This window comes from Abramis brama, assembly GCF_963993115.1.
Source record: "Abramis brama genome assembly, chromosome: 11".
Lineage (NCBI taxonomy): Eukaryota > Metazoa > Chordata > Actinopteri > Cypriniformes > Leuciscidae > Abramis > Abramis brama.
The window spans coordinates 4,995,004-5,021,699 of NC_139973.1; the positions used below are offsets into that span (position 1 = coordinate 4,995,004).

The 26,696-nt window shown below is 36.9% G+C and overlaps 1 protein-coding gene across 1 annotated transcript in view; it reads right to left on the reverse strand.

Annotated features, from left to right (window-relative positions):
• Positions 1–18,423, reverse strand: part of angpt4 (angiopoietin 4) — a 35,775-nt gene extending 17,352 nt beyond the window's left edge. The window contains exon 1 of the mRNA XM_084129005.1: positions 17,708–18,423. Within this exon, the coding sequence (XP_083985131.1) occupies positions 17,708–18,013 (306 nt within the window). The 5' untranslated portion in view covers positions 18,014–18,423. The remainder of the gene's footprint in view (positions 1–17,707) is intronic.
• Positions 18,424–26,696: the final 8,273 nt, after the last annotated feature.

The following is a 26,696-nucleotide window of genomic DNA, read 5'->3' on the forward strand; positions in this document are numbered from 1 at the left end:
TACTTGAGAAGCAACACTGTATAAAATATTAAAACTTGTTTTCATAGAATGTAGCTATCTTTAATTAATTTAATATGTGCATTTTGTTTCCAATGCATTGAAAACACAACAATGAAGAAAATGAGCAGTGCATTGCTCCAACTCTATACTAAAGTGTTGAGGCTGGTTACCAGGGTGTTTCTAGGCTGTTGTTTTAGCTAGACGATTGCATACTGGTCCAAGTCAAAAGAGTATGTGATATTGCTCAAGTGCCATCTTGAATGTATAGGTCTGCAAGATATTTTCATGCAGTTTGTCATCTGCCAGGCAAAAATACTAGACCTGCATGGTCACTTTGAAAAGAAACAAGAAGTCACACAATTTGAGGAATCATTCACAAATGGTGCAGGATGAGTTACACAGTGAATTTTGCTTTATTAATTTTGGCAGAGGTTTTCAAAAAGGAAGAGCCTTTGTTCACCCTTAACTGTAGTGCATACTGTTCACTTTAGTGCTTTTAGGGGTCACCGCACCAGATTTGACAACAAATCATGTCAAATTAGGTCTGACAGTGTAGACGACCTGCAGAGGGAAACTGTTTTTCTTTGTGAGGGTGAACGGGAATGTGAATCTTGATTATTTTCATCTTTTATATAATAATAGTGATACTGATCTTCTGTATGCATTTTAGCAGGATATTCGGTGGAACACTGTATATAGAAACATTTTGACAGGCCGTGTCGAGAAAAGTGCCGGTTCTGTCAAGGGTCCTTTTGGAATCTTTTCCATATAATCTTTGTGGTCTATACAAGAAGGGTTTTCCGCCCTTATATATATAAAAAATGTCTGTTTTGACAGGCAGAAAACCCCAGATTCAAGCACAGGTGGTCAAGGGTCTGTCTTCAGCTGTGACGTTATTATACATATTTACTGTTAGCTACTTTTGCAATAGATATATTGTGCACAGTATGCAAATTTTCGGAATGCATATACCTCATATACATACATACAGGCTACATTTAATGTGGAATGCAGTGTTCACTTACACACACAGCACACTGTATACTGCCTACTGTAAAAAGTATGTAAAACTAAATGCAGTATCCAATAATACATTAAATTGAATGAATCAAATTAATTTTTAATGAAATAAACGAATGAATCAAATTAATTTAATGAATAAATTAAAATCAAATAAATTAAATCAAATCATTTTAGCTTGTGGAATCTAGATATCACCTTGAAAATAAATATGGTTCCTTTGTATTTTAATAAAAAAAATTTTTTTTAAGATGGTAACACTTTACAATAAGGTCTCATTTGTTGACATTAGTTAACTAACATGAACTTAAAATGGAAATACATTTGTTACAGTGTTTGTTAATCTTTGTTAATGTTAGTTCAATTCAGCTGTTCATTGTTTGTTCATGTTAGTTCACAGTGCATTAACTAATGTAAACAAATACATTTGATTTTAATTAGTAGATGTTGAAATTAACATTAATTAAGATGAATCAATGCTGTAGAAGTATCGTTCATTCTTAGTTCATAACTAAAGTAGTTTACTAATGTTAACTAATGAAACCTTATAAGTGTTATCCTAAAAACTTTTGAAAGCCCAATCAAATAATGAGTCAAGAAAAAATATATTAAAATGGCTGATATCCATTCCAGTTCAATCAAAAGATGGAAAGAAGAATTGCACTGTGGGATACAGTATATTTTGCCAAATTTAATTAAGATACTCTATACATTTGCATACTATAGTATACAGACACCGTAAGATTGGTGTGTATATGCAATTCAAAACATTGTTCAAAAATTACATCCAAAAGTTGCATCTAAAAATGCTAAATTATTTACAAGATGATAATTAGAGGCCTTTCACTGAATTAACTACAACTAAATCAGACCATGTGACAACAATTTACAGAAGCATATTAATAATACCATAATCATTATGCCAGTATTCCTTACTGGAACTTAGCTAACGTGTTTCTGTATTCATTACAAATAATACATGACACTTTCTAAGCTTTAATATCCGCCATTGTTTTAACATTGCTCAACATCCCATCCATAAAAAATAATTAAATCCTGCACCATTGCGAAGTCTTCACAAATACAGCATCATTCTAAAAACATTTATTACATTTAAGCACTGTTTATAATTTACTGTTCAATGTCTGCAAACAAAGCCTTCTAGGTTTTATTGGGGAAAAACTGAAAATATTCCAGTTACAGAGTTTTTTTCCCTTCCATTTATTAATATTCCGGGATACAGAGTTTTGAACATCCTTTTATGGATCTGATTTTGTAAATCTGTAGGTGTGAGAAATATTGCTCGGAAGAGGAGATATTTATACAGACCCCTGTGTGCTGCCTGGTTCAATTTTTATCATGTTATCTTTCTACTTTAAGACCCCAGCATGCCTCACTGCTCTCAAACATGACTGGACAAACGTGACCTTTCATGCCTTAGTGTGACATTGTGTGTTAAGACAGAAACTCAGGGTCAAAGAGCACAACAAATAACATGACTAACATGATTAGCATGACTAGATTTGAGCTCAATTTAGCAGGACTGCTTTAGTCACAAGGACTTCCGGAGCTGAAGGTTTGTGTTAATACTTGGACCAAGTGAACTAAATTGTGGCTTGAACGAGGCCACAACGAGCAGAACAGGGCTGACCCGCAGGGACTAATTCCTGCAACAATCCTCAAACACACCTCGCTTTTAAACTAAAAACAGATGAACAAAGTCTGTGCTGTTGAGCCTTTACTCGCTCTTCACATTTTGCCTCTTCAGTAAAAAGGCATATTGATTTTTCCACCCAATCACACCATACAAAAGCTAAATAATGTCACAAATGTCAGTCATTGATCATTTAAACTGATACAGACATGGCACGTGAATTCGGGCCTCATTCCTCATTCACTATACTGCATGTATCTGTGTGGAAAACCTTTACAGCATGTGAAGTTTTGTCTAAATTTAAAATAAAATGTAGGATCAACTCATATACTTCTGAATGCTAGTGACAAATTCAAACAAAAATGATGCATGTTATAGAGTAACTCGCTCTGAGATAGGCTCGAAACATGATGGTGTAGTTTAGGTCAAGGGGTTTCAATCTTTTAAATGCCATTGATACTCACATTTAAAGGGCAGCTACATAATTATTTTCATGTACAAAGACCAAATTTAATAATATTCTAAATATGCATATACTGGTATTTGGAAAATAGTTTCTACACACACACACACAAAAAAAGATTTAAAGATTTAAATCTTTTTAAAGATTTACAAATTCCAATTGTATAGTAAAATTCCATTAAATTGAATTGAATAATCCTTTTCATATTATTCATATTATGAATAATCCTTTCAATATTTTTTATATTATCTTTTAATCTTTTAATCTTATCTTCATTATTATTATCTTTTATTATTTTAATCACTCTGCAGAAGTAGCAGTGCTTCGCCTTCTGAGAATATAGTTCTCAGTATGTATACGGTTAGAAGATGGCTGTGTCTCATGTGACCTTGTTATTTGTACACGCTGTGACTATACAAATCACAACATGTAAATAGGAAAATGTTGGCGTTATTTTGTCGCTTATTGTGAGCAGAATGCTAGCTGGAGCCGTTTACCTCCAGTCTTTGTGCTAAGCTAGGCTAGCGGTGGATGCGTCAGACAGAGTTACGGCACACATGGAGATGAGAAGGGTATGTATGGACTTATCTAACTCTGGGGGATACGGTGAATAAGCTAAAGTCCCAAAAAGTCGGCATGTTCCTTTAATACTTTTTTTCCGCAAAGACACATTAAATTGATCAAAAGTGACAGTAAAGACTTGTCTATTTCAAATAAAAGCTGTTTATCTTTCTATTCATCAAAAAAATCCTGAAAAAATATATCAAAGCTTCCACAAAACTATTAAGCAGCACAACTGTTTTCAACATTGATAATAAATCAGAAATGTTTCTTGAGCAGCAAATCAGCATATTAGAATAATTTCTGAAGGATCATGTGACACTAAAGACTGGAGTAATGATGCTGAAAATTCAGCTTTGCACCACTGGAATAAATTATATTTTCAAATACATTCAAATAGAAAATTGTTTTAACTTGTAATAATATTTCACAATTTTTAATCAAATCAATGTCGTCATTTACACACCCATTTTAGGTTGAACTAACACTTTACTAATAGTATACTGTAAAGTTTGTAGAGTTTATAAAAAATGCATTGGAAGCTAACTTTTAAAATCCTAAAAGATTGTTTTTTAATGTTTTACAGGGGTATTTTATCCTATTTACAATGTAATACTCCTATTGGGAACTATGTGTCCTAAATGACCTAGTTTTGTTATGTGCGACATTGAAATTCAACAAGACAGATCCCTTTAGGATTGGTTCCAAATTATGATAGAAATTCCAATAGGCATCTTTGACGAGAACTTTTCAAAAGGGTCTCAAGAGTGTCAGTTTATTGTAAATGGGGAATTAACAGTGCATAAGAATGACTGTGTTGACGGTCGGGCTGTGTGTGGTGGCATTGAGCCACTAATCCATTATGACAGTGTGCTGTGACGGGACAGGAATGTGCACATAGGAAACAGACTGGACAGGGATATTTCTAGCTTGTCCTTCTGACAGCTAAATATGCTCAGTTCATTTGTGAACAGTATTAACATACTCTCAAAATCATGTGATGATGTGACAACAAGTTGTTTCCTCAGACAGCAATTAGATACTCATTTATCATTAATAATGCACCGTATGTTTTTGTACTATGTATGGATTATGATTCACATTCATCACACAGGCAGCGTCCAGAGAGAGGCCGGATACTCAGAAAAGGAAAGAGTGGGATGTTATGTGTCCCTCAATGGCTAAAAGGGTTTGGCTTAGTGTCAAAGGGGAACCCTGTTGAGTTTGTGTGTGTGTGTATGTTCATATACATATGTGTGGAGTCTGGAAAATCTCCAATTTTCCCTTTACACTACAACCCAATTCCACAAACAGAAAACACAGAGAGGCTTTTAAAGAACACAAAGATCCTGCCTCTATTCTCCAGTACTGAATGCTCCAAAAATAGCCCCGGGTCTGAGAACATCCTATTGCTAATTCAATCAGCATGGCTACAGAGAGCCGCCCCACTGTCACAGCCACTGGAGACTTCGACAACACTGACGTTTGCACAGATTCTTCCCACTGACACATACTCGACCTGAGTCTATGATGACTGAACAATATTTCCAAATTGATACTGCATAAAGAGGCGGGCTAGTTGTCACATGGAGAAGGACAAACTAGGCCTATAGGTTTTAAATCAAAAGTCTAATTGCATAAATCCTTTTTTATTTTTACAGATAGTAAAGTTTGGAGTAATTGAGTACATATTACACACAATATCGGCAGTTATTTTGTCTGTTTTTGCTCTGCCTACACTAATAGTTTCAAATAAACCTGAATCGTTACACATCTATAAGCAAGTAAGTGGTAGCGGCACTCTGTTCCTGAATCATTTTTAACGAATCAGTTGAAAGAATGATTCAATGACTTACTCATGAAGTGAGTCAGTCACAGAATAAAGATGTGTTTGAAATCGCCCCCTATTCACTGTTTTCTCCACTACTCCACTAATATAGTTCACTTGAAGCAGTGAATAATAAAGAGTGAGTGAATTCGGACACTGAGTGCGCTGGGAAGCCTGCCACTTTTGCATAGTTTGTGCTTGCTGTTTAATAATCATTTGAAATTTAGCAAACTGTCCACTCCTGTAGTAGTGAAAAGATTTATCTTGAACTCTGTTATGGAAACTAGCATGTACAAAACATTTTAATAATCAATTAAAAAAAACTGTATACCTTATATTGCAACACATTCTCACCCCAAAGCGTCACTTTCAACCATGCTTCAATATCCGACGCACAAAGCACCCTTTAGCGTCCATATGTGACGCTTCGGTTATGGGTAGGTTTAGGCGTCATGTAACTGACGGTTTCGAAAGTTCGTCAATATCCGACGCACAAAGCACCCTTAGCGTCAATATGAGACGCTTCGGTTATGGGTAGGTTTAGGTATGTGGTAGGGTTATGCGTCTCATATGGACGCTAAAGGGTGCTTTGTGCGTCGGATATTGACAAATGTCAGAAAGTGACGAAAAAGTGACGCTTTGGGTATGAGAACGGGCTGTATATTACGCTGTACCCACATTGGATCAGCGGTTTGGAAACTGGATGGATGATTCAGCTGTGGGCGACATCTTCTGGCGAAATTGATTTGACACGACCCTCAGAGTGCATTATGGGTATTTTCTAGCCAATGAGTGTACATCACTTGTACACTCGTTATTGTGGTGCATTATGGGATTGAATGAGTGTACTCGATAACAGTCACTATGGTTTCAGACACCACTACAAAAATAGTGCCCTATTTAAGGATATAGGGGGCGATTTCTGGCACAGCCTAAATGTGCTTTGAATATTGAAATTTATTATTGATGTATGATGAGTCACTGAAAAAGAATCCCCACCACACAGATTATGTGATATATGTTGTGGAAGATGATGTAGCTTTTTGATGATTTTTTTCTTTTCACATTTCCTACCCCCTATAGCGAAATTGTTCCCTCTCGGATTAAACACCAGAATTACCTTCCGCTTTCGGACTATAATTCATAAATAAGACAAAAAAGTGCTTGTGTTAAGCCAAATTTACGATTACAGGGATTTGGTTATGGCTTTATTATCTGTAAACCCATCACAGATGGTGAGGCTTTAAAGATTATGGAAAGCAAATGCAAAGTCCAGAGTTGTGCTAAAAGATGTGAAATATATGATTTCCCTGTCAAAGTTAATGTATATTTAACAACACAGTCTGATAATGCAATTTGCCAAGGAGACCTTTAGGGAAGAAAGCAATCCATCATACTCACTAGAATACAAGAAAGGGAAATAGAGGATATCATATCATGTCATATTTTACACTTTTATTGTATAGTCACCATTTCTGGTAATGCAATCAGATAAGGTTGAAAACCATTTGCAACTGGCAGCACGGATAACATCAACAGAATTATTTATATCCGAGAACCGCTGATTTGAATGAATCATTAATTTTTCTTAACTGAATCAACTGATTCATTGAAACGATTCATTAAGAAATTGGACTGTGGCAGTGGATTATGATGCAATAAATTCTTAGTTCATTGTTAATGCTTGTTATCAGACGGTTGAGCAATTGTTTCTGTTATATTCAGGGAAAAGTGTATTTTCAGTTTACGGTTGTTTGTGTAATGTTATTGAAATGTTAGTGTTTGAATCGTTAAAGTTAGTTACTATTGATGAGAACTTGTTACTATTGATGTTCAGCTAAACAAATGAAGCTCTGTTTGAGCAAAAGCCGACTTCGCATCATCATGAACCCACAAATTGCCACAGCACAATGGACCAGTGTTACTTTAATTAATATTGTAGTTTTTAATGATATAAAGTATTAGCTTCTATTTTTCATTTTTAAATTTTCATTTTATTGGAGTTTAATTTGTAGTATTTATTTATTATTTTTTATTTATGACCGGTTGGTAATTGTAGTGCTTCAGCTTAAAGTTATTTCAGTTAGATGCCAGGGCAATATTTCACATTTTTATTTAGTTATATTAATTCATGCAATGGGCACATATTCAAACTAACATTTAAATCAATATATCTCACCATGAAACACACTTTGGGAAATGATTGCAAAATTTGTGCTGTCCATTTAACACATTAATTTACTGGAATTATTTAACAAAAAAAATAATACAATTAATCACACCTTCAGATCTGAGCATAAATTATCTGACCATCTGACTATGGAAAATGGATCGCTTGATTCATGTTTAGTGATATGAAAATAAAACAAACAATAGTTTAACATTTAAAAGCTACTTTTCATCTATTTCATGCCAGAATAATGCCTCTAAACATTTCTCCCATTTCTTGTCAAATAATGATATGATTTAATACAATTATTTAATGGCAGAGGCTATTTACACTAAGTGAAAATAGCACCATTTTCTTATCAATTTGCTATTTACACTAAGAAAAAATACCAATAGATTCTGTAACAAATAGCAGTATTTTCTTTGCAATAAGTGTAAATAGTAATTAGATGATATTATAAATAGTGGCAGATACTATTTGCACCTCAGTATTGTTGTACATTAAACGGTGTGCAATAATAACATCTAAATGATGGTATTTATTAAAAAAAATTAATAGATGGCGCCTTATTGGGACAATAAAGCACTCCCTACACCTACCCCTATCCGATAAACACTTTATTATTAAACAGAAATTTCCACTTTTCGAATATTTTCTTCATTTTTATTGAAAATAAATGCCTTTCCGATCTGATATGTTCAGATAAGTTCGGAAAAAGGCGAATTCGACTCGGGTTGATTTGCGTCAAAACTTTCTTGATGATCCAGCATCTTCCGTAATTTTGTCTGTCCCAACCAGACGTCAGTGGGTGGAGTTAGTGTATATAGCCTCTGTTGCAATTAGTGTAAATAGACACGCCGTTAATTTAATCAGCATATCATGCAATTCTATTCAAATTTCTAATGCTATAAACAAGCCACTCCAAAAACTGCTGCTTAATTTGTATTTTCTAATCTTGGGCCTATGATTACTCTGAGGTGGAAGGGTTAAGACTATATTTGATTGAGCCAGACTCTATCATCAATTATGATTATCAAAGTAAATGCTCATCTGGAAGACAACCGTGTTTTCTTTGCAATTCAGATGGAGCTGCAGCCAATCAGAGAGCGTCTGTTGACCCTGTGGCAGACGGGAGTGCAGCTGTGCAGCGAGAACTGTGGTTCCTCTTTCTCTGAGCTAACATCAACAAACAAACGAAGGGCTAATGCTCAGGGCCGAGGAACATCCACATGGACGACACGAGACTGAAGGCCGATGGGTAAATGGCTGAGAAATGTGCGTCATTTGGTCTGAACATCTAGACCAACTGGATTTATTCAAGGATGGAATTGAAGAGATAAAGGGATCAACAATTATCTTCTATTATGATGGTAGCTTGAAGGTAATGTTTTGACATTTTGATATTTTTTAAACTGATTTCTGAATTGAAACAAGCGAGGCTTTTATTTTAGAGTGGCACACACAAACCATTTAATATATCACAAAACATCACAGGATTTATCGGATCCAATACTTACTAAGTTTGTGCTTTTTGCTGTGCTGATTTCCCTCTAACTGTTATAAAAAAAAACTAATATGATTTAAAAATATATATATGTAAGTATATATGTTTTCCAGTATAATTAAATCATTCATTTCAAGGTTTAAAGTAGATTTTGATTTCCAGATGTTCATTGTGGTCTTGTACGTTTGCAATATATGTAACCAAATATATGACATCAAAATGTACTTTTTATTGTAATGGACAGACAGACAGACAGACAGACAGACAGACAGATAGACAGATAGACAGATAGACAGATAGATAGATAGATAGATAGATAGATAGATAGATAGATAGATAGATAGATAGATAGATAGATAGATAGAAAAGCCATCTACACATTTGTTTCTTATTGATGTGCAGCCATGGAAACGCATTTTTTTTTTCTTCTTTTTTTTACTATATTTGGAGAAAGTAATGGTATAAGAGTCCCATCTGTAGCATCTCTTGTAAAAGCATCAATTTTATTCCATATAATGGATTATTGCAATTGTGTAATGTGCCGTTGGAAATTCTGGCTGAACTTGCAAAAACTGAAATTTTATACGAAAGTCCTTCACATCGACAAGAAAAAAAAAAACAGAAGTGCAACAAGACAGTGTAAAAGAACAGAGCTGAAACTCAGCACAAGGAAAAGCGCAACAGATGGTCCAGTACTTGAGAGGTTTTCTTTTTTTTGTGCTTGTTGAGGGTTGCAACACTAATGGGTTCTCAAGTGGGGACAGAATAGGTTGAAAGCATCTATTTCCATGTGATCTCCATGTTTGACCCTAAAACAGGATGCACATTTATTATCTTGTGCTTTTGTTAGTATTAGTATGCCTTTTTAGGTTTTTAAAGGAAAATGAGGAAGACGGTTATCACAGTTTTAGTCTACTGCATATGCAGTGGTGGTGGGGGTAAATTGCTGCTACCAGTTAGTATGAGTTGACTTAGAAAAAATGCCTTTGATCAACCCAAGACAAAACCCTGTGCCACATAAGAACAAACAGCAAACCACAAGACTCTAATCACTCATCTGTAATCTGCAGAACTCAACTGAAAGAAGACCAATGAGCCTCTGGTCTGGAATTAGAGTCAGCTAAAGTTCCAGGTGTGGGATGGAAATTGGTCTTACTGGAAAGCCTTTAACTTTAACAGGTTAAAATGAAAGAATGCATTAGTTCTAATTCACAACATGTTACTTTATATGTAACATATTTACTTTTAATGTAGTGTCAGGCTTTTTTACATTGCTTGCACATCTTAAGCCAGGTGTACACTGTGCGAGTTTAGGCACTTTTTAGGCCTTTGCACACGTTACAAGTTCTCCTGAGCTACAACAGTGTTACCAAACAAAACTGCAAAAATAGGGTTGTTTTTTAGCTTTTACACGAGTAGCGTGATGTTGAATCTAGATGAATACACAAGAGCAAAGAATGAGAAGTGCTGACTCAAGAACCCATAACCTCATGTCTCAGGACACTTGCGATGCTAGACAAAGAACAACATGCTTACTTCAACAATGTTTGCTTTTGGTCCCTTATCATTACTGAGACAAACTCCAGGATATAAGCGTGATTAGGGCCTAAGATTATGATATTATAGCATGATTGTGTAATTAAATCACATAGCAAAATCAATGAGATACCACATTTATCAAAGTATGTTGAGGAAATAATTGCTGTATGTTTTAATTATCACTGTACCATGGTTTTGCCTTCAAAATGTAATAGAATATAATCGATTAAGAAGGTGTTTTAGAAGATTAACAGGCCAAAAGATGATTTATAGTTTAAACATGTGTTTTTTATTTGATGAAGGGCTTGTTTTGCATTGAAAGGCATCTGCTGTGCAAAAGGGAATATTAAAGCTACATTCAAGGACTGACAAATGAAATTCTTTTGGCCAAGCCAAGAACTGTTTCTCACTTATGCTGTTGTTTGCTTCCATATTCCCTAATTGAGCCTAAAATCCTATTTTGCGACGGGAGACTCGCACTAGTTCAAACCACACACAAACTTACAAATGCAACACAAAACACATTTAGTTACAAGTTACATGTTACTTTTAGAATTGTCATCATAAAACCATGAGTTACTTTTTTGAATAACATGCTATTTGTCCTGTTTACTTACAGACAATTGAACCCTGTGGAAGCTCAAAATAAAAAAAAGTTAATTGTGACCTTTTTTTAATTGTTTCACGTCTCATAATTGCAAGTTTATTTCTTATAAATGTCACTATATTTTCCAGTGTTACTGTTATGATAAAAATACTATAATAACTGCATAGCAACTCCCTATGAATCACAAGCAAACACCACTCACAATTTCATAGAAGCTGCAAACATCCACTTAGTTACTTCAATTAGGGAGCAAAACAGCAATCTAAGGTTTCCAATCATAGCAGCATGTCACTGATACTGACAGCTGAATGTGTTCAGTAGATGGACTGCATACAATGCCACTGCCAAAGCAGCTGTAAAGTTAAAGTTCAGCGCTATCAGCAAGGCTGTTGTCGCTCTGTAGGAGTTCTGGCTCCAGGGGAGATCTCTTAATGTTGACTGATGTCAGTGAAAGCAACACAAGCGAGCCAACGTCCAGCTCTTCTCCAAGCCCGGCATCTCTCTTTGCTCTCAAAGACACTTCCCCAAGAATGATAAACACGAGCACAATGTTTGTTTAACAAAGCGAAGCCTTCTGCTGTGATCTGAGCCAAACTCAATATACAAGCATGCATAAACAGAGACGACATTTATAAGAGACAAGAACACACACATTTAACACATCACTCCCACTGTGCGTATTATCCAAACTCAATGTCTTGCTGTGCCACTGGACTTCTGCAGAGATCCAAAACGTTTAGAGTTCAAAGAGGATATTAAAATACTTATATGCAATTTGAAGGCATTTGGCTTGAGGAATCATTCATAGCTGTCAAAAATGTTCATAGATTTTTGCAGCAGACTCGAGTGAACGTACAACTAATCGAAAATGGCATTAAATTCAGTCTGGACTAAAAGTTAGGTCACAATCAATGCAACAATCAGACTCCCTAACATATCTGTGAGTCTCCCGCAATGGGTAAGACTTTCATTTCGAGCTATCCGAGAACATTCTTCGCAGGATAATGTGTGCTGAGGGAGCGTTTGATGTGTACGGCTCAGATTCGGCACGTTGATAGAGGGAGTAATCACCAGTCCAGCCCTCGCTCGACTCCCAAGGAAGCCCAGCAACCGTGTTTTACGGGATCATTAAAGACAGTGCCCAGACATTATAAACTCAGCAGGATTTGTGTTTTCCCATCCTCTCCTCCAGCGATCCTTCACTCCGTCGATCTCTCTCAGTTCTCCATAGAGGAATGATGTGCACAATAGGCCAGAGAACCAAAAAAAAAAACATTAGCCAAGACGCTGGAGGCTTGTTAATGTGGTGTTGCATTAGGAGGAACAACACGTACTAAAACCAGTCACATGCTGAGAAGTTTTACTGTTGTTGACTTCTTTTAGTATTTACTTTCTAACTTTCATTTTCTAAGTGGCTCTTTTTACAAAGTAATAATTGAGCCACCTTTGCTCAAACAGTTTAAAGTACTTTTGGCTCTAAATGTTGTTTTTTCAGCGTCCTTGGAAAAGAGCATTGATTGCAGAGTGATGAATGCACAGCCGTTACCAAATTGCAGGTCTTGTTTCAGTTCTGAGGCCTGCTGACCATTGGCATTGTGTTGTATTGCCAATAATTAGGCAATCATCATAATTATTATTGCTCAAACTTAGGGTTATGGATTTGAACAAACCCCTAACAATAAGTATTAAACTTTGGTGCGTACTTGTCCTGCACAATTTGCGCTACAGACATGAATGATACCTCAAATCGGGCAGATCATTGAGGAGAGTTGGGAGCATTTGATTTAAGCATAAAACTATATATACTGTATATACACACACACACACACACACACACACACACACACAAACACACTAGTGTTCAAAAGTTACAGTAAAACAGTAATATTGTAAAATATTATTACAATTTTATATTTTAAAATGTAACTTATTCCTGTGATGCAAAGCTGAATTTTTCAGCATCATTACCCCCGTCTTCAGTGTCACATGATCCTTCAGAAATCATTATAATGATGATTTGCTGCTCAAGAAACATTTCTTATTATCAAAAATGAACTTGATCAATTTAATGCATCCTTACCGAAATAAAGTACTAATTTCAGTAGTATATTAATTTATTTTTTCTCCTCCAACGAATATAGTTCTATACAAAGCAGCAGAAGAAAGCGTCTTAGCAACACACAGCAGTGTTACGTTGCTAAAAGAAGAATCCGTGTTTTTGAACGAATTAGTTGGGTCTCTCATGGGCTTAAAATGGCTGCCTTCAGAGGATGCATTCCAAGGTAGAAAGGCATCAAGGCACGTCCGAATCCAATGTTAGCTAAGCTTCACTTCCTGTCTCCTGAGATACCTTCATCTGATTGATTTTTAAAGGCAGCATGAATCCTTCGCTTCGTATCCTTCAAGCTAAATAAATAAAGATGGAGTCTGAAAGTTGCGGTTGGTGGTCAGTTTGTGTGTAGACGTAAATTTTTGACCAATGTTTTCCACTTCTGATGTCATTTCCAGCGAGAAATTACATTTACATTTAGTCATTTAGCAGACACTTTTGTCCAAAGCGACTTACAATTTAGGACTAAATTAAGCGAGTCATCGTGAAGAGGCAAAAACAACGCAAGAAGTGCTCAAAATACGAAGTTCAGGCATTGTTCAGAGTAGCATAAGACCGATAAGGGAGGATTAAAGGAAAAGGAAAGATATCTTTTTATAAAAAATTTTTAATTACTAGTATAGTTGCTTAGTTATCACCAAATCTTGCTCTATTTTGCTGTAGATCATTCTACCGTTACGCTGTCTGAAATCAGTTTCCTGAGGTACCTTTTTGCACAAACGCTGCCCATAGACAGTATAAGAGGTGGACAGAGCCATCTCATTGGAACTCAATTGAGACAAGTGAAGCCCATTTTTAGTGCTTTTTTTTAACCCTTTTTTAGCACTTCCGTTCCTGACGCGCAGACTCAAACCGACTCAAACTAAGCTTGATGACGTGAGCAACCTGTCTGACAGATGTAAATCTTCTAGTAGCTATGCGTGCAAACTGCCAACGTTAATCTTGCAGAGACGGCGAGCTTGAGCAAAGAGTTCTTTGGCGTGAGTGAGCAGGAGTAAGTATTCTGATTAATTATTTTGACAGTATAATATATCTATGGGCTTCTCCCTTGACGTCCCCCCGATTGCCTGCGAGCTTCTCCTCCTGTCTGTACAGTAATTTCTCTACTGTGCGACAGAGAGTCGAGTGGTTATGACGCAATCGTTAGCCTATTTTTACAAAAAATGTTTCTACAGGGCCATAATGTAACATAGAAGGTAATGGAGCCCTTTATACATTGTCGTGTTTCTTTAGAAATAAATAATGGACAAATGGAGTCTTTAAACGCCTCAGATGTAAAATTATTCGCTGTCAAAGTGACGCCAAAATGAATGGGAGTCAATGGAATGCTAACGCAAGTGAAGATCTGCTACAAGATGTGCACGTGGCCGGCTTCAACTTCCGGTCGATGGATTACACGCCTGACGCTGCCTACAAAGTCATTGCCTGATAGGGCAGAAAGGCAACAAGTCAGCTTGTCGCCACCTACTGGTATAGCGATGTAACATGCAGAAAAAGTCACTCCAAAATCTCCACGCCTAAAGAATTAGATAAAATAAACAAGTGCATATGATTTTAAAAATGTTGTTATATGAAGATGTTTTTCTCAGCTTCACATTAACAATTTCTTTTACAACTTTTTTCCTTCTTCTATACCAATCAAAGCATTAAGCCAAAACGTTGTGAATTGAAGTTGAGAAGGTTCTTTTCTTGTTATTCTGCATCCAGAGAGGCTCCCACTCACAGGGGTCTGGGGTTTTGCCATATCTCAAGCTGCTCTAAATGGGACGTACTATCGCTAATCCCTTGGCCTTTGAAGAACTCTTTTCCAGGGAGATCTTTGGTCCACGGCCATTACACAAAAAATAAGCAAAGACTTCAAATGGCTCCTCATGCTTTCCATATACTCCTATAGTCTATATACCACCCCTCCCCTCTCCTTCTAGTTAATGGAGTCAAATACATGGCATGTCTCCCATTGCTTGTGAATGCAGTTATCAGGTAAGGGGTGAGCAGCAAGAGCAATCTAAGAGAGCATATCCGTTTAGTTTCGGTCATTTGCCTGTAAACTAAACACTCCTCCTCCATAAACATTTTGCCCAATTATACAGCCAGAGCAACACATGTACCAGGCCCTCAAAGGATTTTAATAAGCTTGCAGAATACCTAACACTCAAGTCTGCACATTGAGGGGCCTGTTTAAATAGACAGTTTACAAAGAGTTTTAAGTATTCATATTTACATGTGTGCACATTTCTATATTAAAATTTAAGTTATATACAGTGGGGGTCAAAAATCTTCTTTTGCATATTTCTGTTTGAATCCTTTTCTCCATTACATATTACAGTGAAAAATTAACATGAATTTCACAGCTTTCATAATTATCTAAATTTTTCTGCTTAATGTGGTCACTTACTTTTGGACCTCACTGTGTGTAAATGCATAATTTGCAAATTTGGTTATAATTTTTTACTCGCATCTTGAGAGAATTAAAAGAGAGCTTTATTGAGCTGATTATATAGGCCTGCTTTTAAGCATTTCATGCTCCTTGTTATTTACCACCAATTTAATTCATAAAGGCTTGAATGCAATGAAAGCAGCAAGTGTTTATAATTAAATGACTTATCGCAATCTGACCTCTTCTTAAACAGAGTCAAGGGTCGCGTCTCTTTCCTGTAGAGGTGCAAGCTGTCTTCCTTTGAGCCGTATTGATTGTCAACTTGGGTGGTGGACTGAACACATAGACACAGATGCAAAACATGCACACACTTGGCAAACTTTCACTCTACATCGCAGCACTTCATCTATTCATTAGCTCAATTAATGTCACTGAGCAAAGTTCCCTTGAAGTGCCAATCAAGACTTGCATTCTTCACATTTGAATGGAGTAATACATCATCGCCACTTATGCAGATCAAATGCTTTTCTGATTTTGTCATCTGGCTCCTGTTTAATTGCCACTTCTCTATTATTAGCGAAATGAGTGTTTCATCTATTTATTCAGATGTGAAAGTTCTTGCAAGCTCACTTTGATGTTTGAAATGGTGCTTAGTCAATGCACTTAGCTGAAATTACAAATAGAGTTCTGTTAATGGAAATCACACATGACAGTTCCAAAAGCAATGGAGGTCTTGGAATCAAATGGCTGAGTCGCTTTCAACAGGTTGTGTTTTTGGAAACGGCACAGTATTGAGTATTCAAGCAGATCTTTCTTTCCGTTCTATTTTGATGAATGTATTTGCATCGCTCAGCTTCTCAAACCAACTCAGCCAACATCTACATCTGGCCATTTGGCCAGCATCTGCACCCTAACAGTTCACCCATCTGAATATAAATGAGCTTCAGGTTTTTACATCTGAAGAAGGGATGTAAATGTTTGCTCTGATCGGTATTCATTTTGATTATGATCATTTATTAAATGACGCAATGAATCATGAAATCTGCACCTTGGTCAGTATTTCATTTTGCTGAAGATACACATTCAACTAAGGGGATAATTGACTTTTACCTTTTTAAATGTACTTTTCAAACAATTTTATTTAGACAATTAATTTTTCATTTTAAACAATAAATTATAGGCTCAGTAATTGTATTTTGTATAAGAAATGAATGCAGAATTCATTGCATATTGTTATAGTAATTATAATCAATCATTGCATTCTGATGCATTGAATTTTCCTTGTCAGATTGCAATGCATCAATGCAGCTTTTTTATGCAGCCTTTAAGTTCTCCAGGAAGCTCCTACTTATGAGTTTAAAAATCATAATAATGATGTTCAAAGTCTAAAAAGATGTATAATATTGGTCTACTTCATATTTGTTTTTGCCTTTTCCTCAAAGACAGGAATTTTTTTGGCACTAGTCCAGCAGAGGTGTGAAATTTATGTATTATCTTGAATTTTAGTGTTCTAGTGCTGCCACAGAGAATGATGGGATTGGGAAGTGTAGTTTTGTTGCACAAGCCTGTCGCTTCAAACATTTCTGGCAAGGTTTTACACTATTCTATATCGTCAGAATGCCAAATTGTGAACTAAACTGCACAATGAACATTACAAACATTAACATTAACAAACTTAATTATGATGAATACCGACTGCTTCTGCCATGATTTTGTAATCAGCATGCTTCACCTGAGGCTTTAAAAAATGTGTGCAACTCGTAAATACAACCATTCCCAAAATGACTTGAATTACACCTCTACTGAAACACTGCCAGGTTTGAGGAAGTAAAGGACGTAATGACGGCAGTGTCTCATTATAAAGTCATTCTCACCTTCTGCAGCCACTGCGTGTTGTTTTCCATGGCCGTCTCCAGATGCTGCAGCTTCTGAGAGGACCATTCGCCATCCGCCGGTGGAGAGTCCCGCTGAACCACGCTCGTCTGGTCCGCTCCACCCTGACAGCTCTCCATCTCTGGAAGGATAAAGGTGTAGCTGCACTGGCCGTGCTGCACGCGGTGAAGCTTTCTTTTCCTCTCGCCTCCTCCACGTCTCCCCTGACCGTTCCCGTTTCCGGAACTCACCAGGCCAATCGACGCCAGCAGCAGAGCCAAATGCCAACCACCTCTGGCAAGCCTCATGGCAGCGAGAGCAAAAGGAAAGGCCACCTGCGGTCAAGAGAAAGCGCCAACTCAGTAGTTCACGCTCTTTTGATGAAGGAAAACATGGTTGGATGGAGATGAAGAGGCTTTCTGACTCTTTTCTCTTCTTTTCTTCAAAGTTGGACTTTGTTCTTTGCTGCAGGACCTTTAATGCTGGAGAAGTTCCTGGTTTCCACGAGGTTTCCCAGAGGAACTGGGCACAGGCACTGACCCTTGAGTAACTACAACAGACTCTCACAGATAGATAAGAAGGCAGTGAAAGAATTCAAGGAGAAAAGGAGACAGCCCGTCTAAATGAGCCTCCCAATCTGTAGGCTCTTCACACGAGAGAAAAGTAAACAAAAGAGGAGAACTTTCCTTCCTATCCCAGAGCGGTGTGTGAAATGACCGGAGTGAGAGAGTTCTGTCCTCTTATCTGGGAGCGAGGGAGTGTGTAGAGGAGCGGGGGGAGGCTGAGGGAGGTCTATTAACACGCGTTCTGTCTCTCGTCTCCTCCACAGAGCATTTTCTCACCCCCGTGGCCTGAAGGATATAGAGATTTTCTCCCTGTTCTAAAACTGATTATAGGTCAGATTTTGCTCATTAACAACAACAAAATTCTTTCTAAAGAATTATTTTGTGGTCTAGTTGTGCACCATTCAGAATTTGGAATGCCTTTTGGAATTCAAATTCAATTCCGGAATTTGAACTGAGGTAGAAAAATAGATGCAGATGTGCAATTAAAATCTAAATATAGATTAGTAGAATTAAAAAGAAGTGAATTTCAAAGAAATTCATATAACTTTTAATTAGATAAGTATTGTTTGTAATGACAGAAACTTTGAATGAAAGTTTAAAGCTGACAGACAGGCAGGCAGGCAGGCAGGCAGGCAGGCAGGCAGGCAGGCAGGCAGGCAGACAGACAGACAGACAGACAGACAGACAGACAGACAGACAGACAGACAGACAGACAGACAGATAGATAGATAGATAGATAGATAGATAGATAGATAGATAGATAGATAGATAGATAGATAGATAGATAGATAGATAGATAGATCGATAGAATGTAACTTTCTGTGGGGTGTGACCAGTTAAATCCAAAATCACACTCATGAATTAAAAGGGATCCAGTTCTTTAAATCTGAATTTTGCACAACCCTGCTTTGAAGATGAGTGATGCACACGTTTAAAAAGGTTCACAGTTAAGCCAAAATCTTTAACAGTAAGTTGATCTGCAGTCATTCAGAATAACATTTTAAATATTTAAAGATGGGATTCTGAAGCAGAAACGGCAATTTGTCATTTTAAGTGGTTGTACAAGTACAGCTTCATTTTTTGATTACATACAAATGTTTTGCAAGCTTTTTTTCAGTCTGCAGATTGATGTTACTTTTCATGAGACTTTTTAATGCACTATGCCCCTTACCCACTTGTTTATTTTTACATAATTCTTATTTTGGTTCAGTTTGTGGTGAGGCAGTGCTCTTGGGGATAGAGGTCAAACTGAGTGACTCTTTGCCCCGACTGAAATCATTCTCATGGGAAACACACGAGAGAGAGGGCCAATGCCAAAATGCTCCTCACAATTACTGAAACTTAAGGGCCCTTTTCTGAAGGTGAAACTTTACACGGAGCTATTCACCTTTCCTTTGGGAATTCCACAGCCGGATTGATCTGATGTTTGTTTTCACACATTGTGCATAGCTCTCCTTCAGTCAAGGATAGCTGTGTTTTATTGAGCCTCCAACTCAGTTTTATGTGAGGTGCTTGGCAAGACTGACACGGCGCTTTTAAGGTACGGATCAGGGTTTTTGTACAATTTCCAGCATGTAATCCTGACCTTTTGTAATTGCGATGGATTGACTACATTTTAATCTCCTTTAAATGCTATGTAGTTTAATAAAAGTAAACTGGGTGGTTGGCATGCCGAGTAACATGATATATGCCATCTAAAACTATTAACAAGATTTTGTTTAAATAGTTTTATAATTTTATGCATGCAGCTTTTAGATCATGCTGTATTGACTGAGAGTCTACACAGTGTACTTAGTCAATGTATTTGTTACAGCACAGGAATATTTAGGTAAACTGAAAAAAGTTTGAAGGGTTATTCACAGTAAACATGCTAGAAAATTTAAGGACAATTATTTTATTATTATTATCAATCATCGAAAATTGGCTTTTCAGTGTCATATAAGAAAGTTTGACCATGTGGTTATAGCCATATACACACTAAAAGCATAGCATTTTAATTTGCAAGTGCAAAATTGTCCGGTAAGCCAATGAAAAACAAACATTTAAAATAAGGTTACGTTAACAGAAAAGTTTTTGCTTTTTTACAGGCGACAATGTTGTCAAAACGATCACACAGATTCGCGAAAACGATTAAAGACACTGTATTATTCATGCCAGGCCAGTAGTTGGCGATGTCACTATGTAAAGTAAAACCAGGTGTCTACACACTGAACAAGTAATAAGCATGCACACGACGTCACCGTTTTTACAAAATCGTGTTTTTGTAGTTTACACAGAAACAATACCGGTATCGTTTTCAAAAACGTGTACTTTTAAACCCGTTTTCAAAAGTTTCCATTTTCAGGCCCCGAAAATGCCGTTGTTGTGTAAATGAACGGCCAAAACACATAAAAGGTTTTCCATTTTCCATTTATGGTGTCGCCATAAATCTCTTGACATAAAGGATTTTTTGTTTAGCCTTTCACACTAAACTGTCAATAATCAAATAATGCGAGTAAGTTCAGTGTCCTGTTGATTGTATAGACACACAGCACAAATGGCACATGTGAACAACCTGATTACAAATCATCCCTTACACATTCAAATGACTTTTACCTAAAATCTTGATGTTGAACAAAAGTTCATGTTATTTGTCAGCCGCCCACTTACCCTTCAATCAGGAAATGTCACATTAAACATAACAACAGCATTGCTTTGGCTGTCGGCCTGATTCGGTCAAGGCCGCTGGGTTTGAAAGGGCCAGACTGGATTTAGTTACCTAATGTAGAATTTTTGTTTTACAACAAAAGAAAGTGACTAATTCAGACCAGAAATGACCAGGAGAGAGAAAAATAGCTCCCTGTCAGAAATCATCTGCCCTGAAAATTCACTCAAGGTCATCTTTCTGGACAGTTCCAGTGTTGTCCTTTTATGGAGCCCCTGTCATCCCTCAAACTGTATGATTTAATTGCATTAATTGTGTAAATGGTTTGTGATTTACAGAGTGGTTATATAAGGTGTAAATTAAACAGAGACCAGATTTTTTTTTAGAAATAAACCTTATATGGTGTTTCACACCCAGAAAATATATTCAAGTCAATTCAATTAAGTCAATTAAAAGGGTTGATGTAGAGGTCAACAATGTGATGAAATGTCTCAAATGCAATTTGTCAGACAATGATCAAGCCCTGTGATTGGTTGGCGTCTCTGCTGACTGAAGGATCTCTGGCCCTGCATTGTTCAGATGGTGACGTAAGCTGTTCTGCTTTATAAAGTTCTTTTCAAAGGATTAACAACTTTACATTTGGCATTTTAAAAAATATTGATTACTGAGATAATTGAATGGTTAAGAAATTCCCCATTTGAAATGTATGATTTAAAACTGCACGTACTGCAGTTATATGAATTAAATTGAATTTCATTCTATTTTATTAAAAAAAATTGCAATTTAATTAATTTATTTAATAAATTAAACAAAAATTATTCATTTAAATCTAAAATCTTAAGACATATGTAACATATGCGATTTTTGCCTTTAGATAGGATACTTATTGCCTACTCTTTTATGAGTACTGTGAATTTGGACATTTTTCTTTTGTCCCCTATACGGTTTTTTGCCTACTATATAGCAGGGAAGTATGCGATTTTGGATGCAGCCACTAACACTGTTAAAACTAGACCAGGAACTGAGGAAAACCAAGGGCTTAAAGACTAAAGGGAAACTAATCAACAGAAAAGGGAACAGGTGCGAACTAATTAGAAACCATGGAAACTAACTAGTGGCATGAAAATGAGAACAAAGGAAACAGGAACTAGAACTAAAACAAACCAAAACACAATGAAACCAACATACAGTACATGTAGGGATGGGAACCGGTTCCAAAGAATAGATTCACTGGGCACCGGTTCTGAAGAAGAACCGGTGCCCAGTGAATCTATTCTTTGGAAACGTTAGCTTGCCTGCTTAACGATTCCGCTTATCGGTTCCACTCGTTCAAATGTGACACGACATCACACACGTGCTGCGTTGTTTTGGTTCAGAACGTAGCAAACACTATGAGCAAACATGGCATCGAGGCAGAAGCGCTCTGACCGCGTCCTAACTACATGCAACGCGACGGCGCGACGCGATAAAAAGTATCATTTTCCATGTTAATCAAAGTTTAACCAGCCGCGACACGCGACGATTCTATTTGAAACGGATCCTATTTTACTGCGACGTCGGGCTGGAACAACAATCTCAAAGTGTGGCAATGATAATATCAGGTACTATTTTTGTGCTTTATTTAATGTTAAAAGCGTTTATAATGTGACTGAATATCATTTAGTGCTCCCAGCTTTGTAGCTGTAAAAACAACAATGGATAAGTCACATCAGATCTTGAAATTAAACAAATGGAAACAAAAACGTTCAAAATGTGAAGAAAACACGTGTATTATTTGACAAAGATTGTTTTAGTAACTCAATAGCCTAATCCAAATGAGCACTGTTAATATTCCAAAAGGCACAAGCTCTTCCTAAACTGTTTTAAGTCTGTGTTTTTAGTTTTTATGGCACATAAATGGCAGTTTTTTTTTTTTTGTCCGGACCAATGAATGTGAAAATTATCAATTTCCTAATCCTAAGGCACTCTTCTTGATAATCTTTCAAGGCACACACTAGTGTGCCGTGGCATACTGGTTGAGAAACACTGCCCTAGGCTATAGGTCCCTGGACTTTACTTTGAGAAGTAGCTTACCTACTTTAAGGTTTGTTCTGAGGTTGCTACACATAATTTGTGTATACTCTGTGCTGTCTTCTGATCAGATATTAAAGCGAGTTAATACAAACAAATTTGTACTTATTCCCCCACCCAATAAGAATCGATAAGAGAATCGATAAGGAATCGGATCGATAAGCAATATCGATAATGGAATCGGAATCGTTAAATTCTTATCAATTCCCATCCCTAAGTACATGTGACAACATTTTATAGGGTAGTTTTTATTGTATTCTCTTATGCAGGTCTATTCTTGTTTTCATCATTTTCAAATACTTATTATTTTTTAAAATACATTCTAATTTAATTTCTGAATGGCAAACATAACCTTGCTAGTCCGTCGCATAAGGCAAACTTTGAAGCATGAGCAAAACTACTCCCACCCAAGGTAATTGTTGGGGGAAATGTTATGTTGTGTTTTTTGGGGGTCTGACGTCTGACACTGCAGTATTAACACTGCTGGTCCTCATAATGAAAGCTCTTATCATGCCTAAAGGGACCGCTAGCTTCCAGCTAGCAATTGGCTGCATAATTTATCAGTAAACCGCTGATTTATCATGCATGCGTTCGTGGTTCCAAGTTACGACATTGTTTATAGTACAGATGTTGATAATAGTTAATGATCCTAAAGGTTAATTTCAGTCTTTCAGCCTCTGTTGAATCAAAGCGTGGTTTGTTGAAATACAACAGTGATTTTAAAGCACATTTGACATTTAGGTCATGCATGCATGTCGAGGTTTGTTGTACCGATACTGGTTTCAAAGGAATTACCTCACAAATACGGCTAAAATGTTTGAGAAACTCCTAAAATTGCCACCATGTGTCATTCAAACACACATTTTTTTTTTTTTGGACTCCAAAGGTGATAAATGGTGAAACTTGAAAACTAATTAAGTAGATATTTGCTTACATATTGGCCATTTCTCCTACATAAAAATCAGTCTTTGAGAGATCAAACATGTGTGAAGATTTATTCGGACAGCATTTATGTCTGAAAGATTAGATGAACTGAAAATAATACTGATGTATAAGCCATAATTATACATTTTTTGGCACTCCATGCTTTCTTTTTTGCTCTTGTTCTCTCTCATTTTCAAAGATTAGGTCAAGACGTGCCTCACTCTCTCAGTAATGTTCTCCACCTGCACAAATACACACACACTCACTCTTGAACCCTTACAAAAATAAAACCATCAGAACAGTATGACAGCCTCTCAGTTTGGGCTGTCTGAGTGTGATGATAAGGATGATTAATTCACTTCCCCCTGCGATGATTCAGTAGCCTTTATGATTGCCCATGGAAATGCATTAAAGACCTCATAAAACCCTTCATTAGGCTGAACAGAAACATTTTGCTGAGCAGGCTTTAAAAAGAGATCTTATTAAAGTGCTAGAATTACAATGCTCAATAAATAGATGAATCATAATATACCCCCCCCCCCCCCCAACTCTAATATAACATAGTGATAAACGGTAACATAAATATGAATAAATGGTGATAATAAAAAACAACTCACAAATCTGGAAAAAGGAATCACACATGAATTACATAAACTACAAATCAACGGAAAAGTGCAATAAACTAGTCTCTTGCCTGTCGTTTTTGAGCATACACTGGAAAATGACATTCTTAAAGGGATACTTCACCGATTAGCATTAAGCTTTGTATCAGTAGAAACCCAGTAGAATTTTTGAATGACCGTGCTTCCCTCCCTCATGTCCCCCTGAGACGAGAGATTTCTGTATTGTGTGTCTGGAAAAAAAACTCAGATTGACGCAAAGAAGGCTTTTTTGGCCAGAGGCGAGAGACTACAGCCAGTAGTAGGAGCTCGCTCTGCATGTCTTCAACCCGCCCATAGGGGGATCTCACGATAAAACGGCGTCTTTTCAGTTTCGAGTCAACTAGTAGCGTAGTTGTATCATTTCTTCCGATACTGCCCTCTGTAACCGGTAGGCGTGGGTTGGGAGTGGCCTCATAGGGCAGCGAAGCAAGTGCATTCTGGGAGTTGTTGTCTTTTATCCACATGAGCCAAAAATACATTTTCTGGCTTTTCTCAGTCTAGAAGGCACCAACTTCTAAAATAATTTTACATTTCTACTACATAAATGACCCGATTTAAATACACATTCATCTTTCCAGCGGTGAAATATCCCTTTAAAGGCCCAGTGAAGTGCCTTGGAACGCGCAGCTTTTTATTATGCGTTGACGTGTGACGTGAAGCTAAAGCGGGACATATTGAATCGCTCCTCCTCATTTTCAAATAGCCAATAGCGTTTAGTTTACTTCACAGACTGCAAGATGTACTTGACAGCACCATGGAAGCAAATCCGAGCGCTGATGATACATTGGATTCAATAGTAGAGATGTGAATAATTCTAGCCATTTCATTCTTAACCAACAGTTGGAAAACGGAAAAACACTCGAGCGTTTGAGCAACCAAACACACATCTCAAACCCATATTGCTCTGTGACGCGTCAACGGTCGCTTTGGCCAGGTGGTATTTATAGCTGAGTATTTATATTTATAGGCTGGACGCTTTACATTCTAGAGAGCATTTGATTGGACAGAAGATGTGATGAGAGGCGGAAGTCCGCGGTGATGTCATAAAAATCTGTGATCTATTTTAGCGGAAGTGAGAGACGGTAAATTTTGACTGCTTATATCTCCTAAATGTGAATTTTGTCATTGTTTTGGAACACACCAGCTTATTCATAACCGTAAGGCTAACACATTCATACTAAAAGCTAAAAAACTTACATTTTGATTTCAGGGGGCCTTTAAATGATTGCAATGCATGAATACTTTACAGTCCAGGTCATGGTTTCTTTTTAAAAGAAGACACTTTGGAGTTTTTTCGGTCAAGTACAAGCAAGTAGCAATATAACTGAAATAATAATAAAGAAGCTTTATTATTTTAACGGCGAATGCTAATGGCAAAACTAATACCTATGGTAACTGTGCTGCCATGCATAATTAACAAGTTATTGTGATGTATTATAATTGCGTCATGATGCAGGCCGTTTAAATTAGAAAATAACATGTTGTCAACTATTAAATTTTTTTTGTTGATATCAACAATGTTATTGTAAACATATTGTAATCTTCTAAAGTACTAAAAGGATATTACTTGGAATAAACACGCTCAATTTAAAATCACTAAAAAGCTGTCACTCATCTCAGTTCATAGCGATCCCACAAAGTTCCATTATAATCAATGAAGCAGTCTACAGTGTACAATGAATCTCTTACTTACATCGTGTCTGCACTTCGCTTGATATAATGAGAGGATTCGCAAGCATGCAGAACTCAGAGTCAGCACTGAACAAAAACTCCGGCTTTGAGCGGTGAGTGGATTCTGACAAACTTAAACACCTCTGATTGGCCATTGATCCACAGACATGTCTGTGATTGGCTTCATTGCTCAACTCTGCAAAATCACGTTGTAAATAGATGCACTCCAGAGCGCAAACACAAATATGCACTGGAGCATTTGTCAAATCAGTTTCATCAATATTATATTATTACAGTATCAACTGAGGATGCTCTTGCTTTCGTTTGAGGGTGCTTAGCCCCTGTAGAACAGGGCATGCCTCTCGTGCGGCGCCCCCTTTTTTGCACCCTAGAAAACCGCCTAAGTCGCCTATGCTGCGTTCTGGCCATGTAGCTCTCATTTCATCTGTCATCA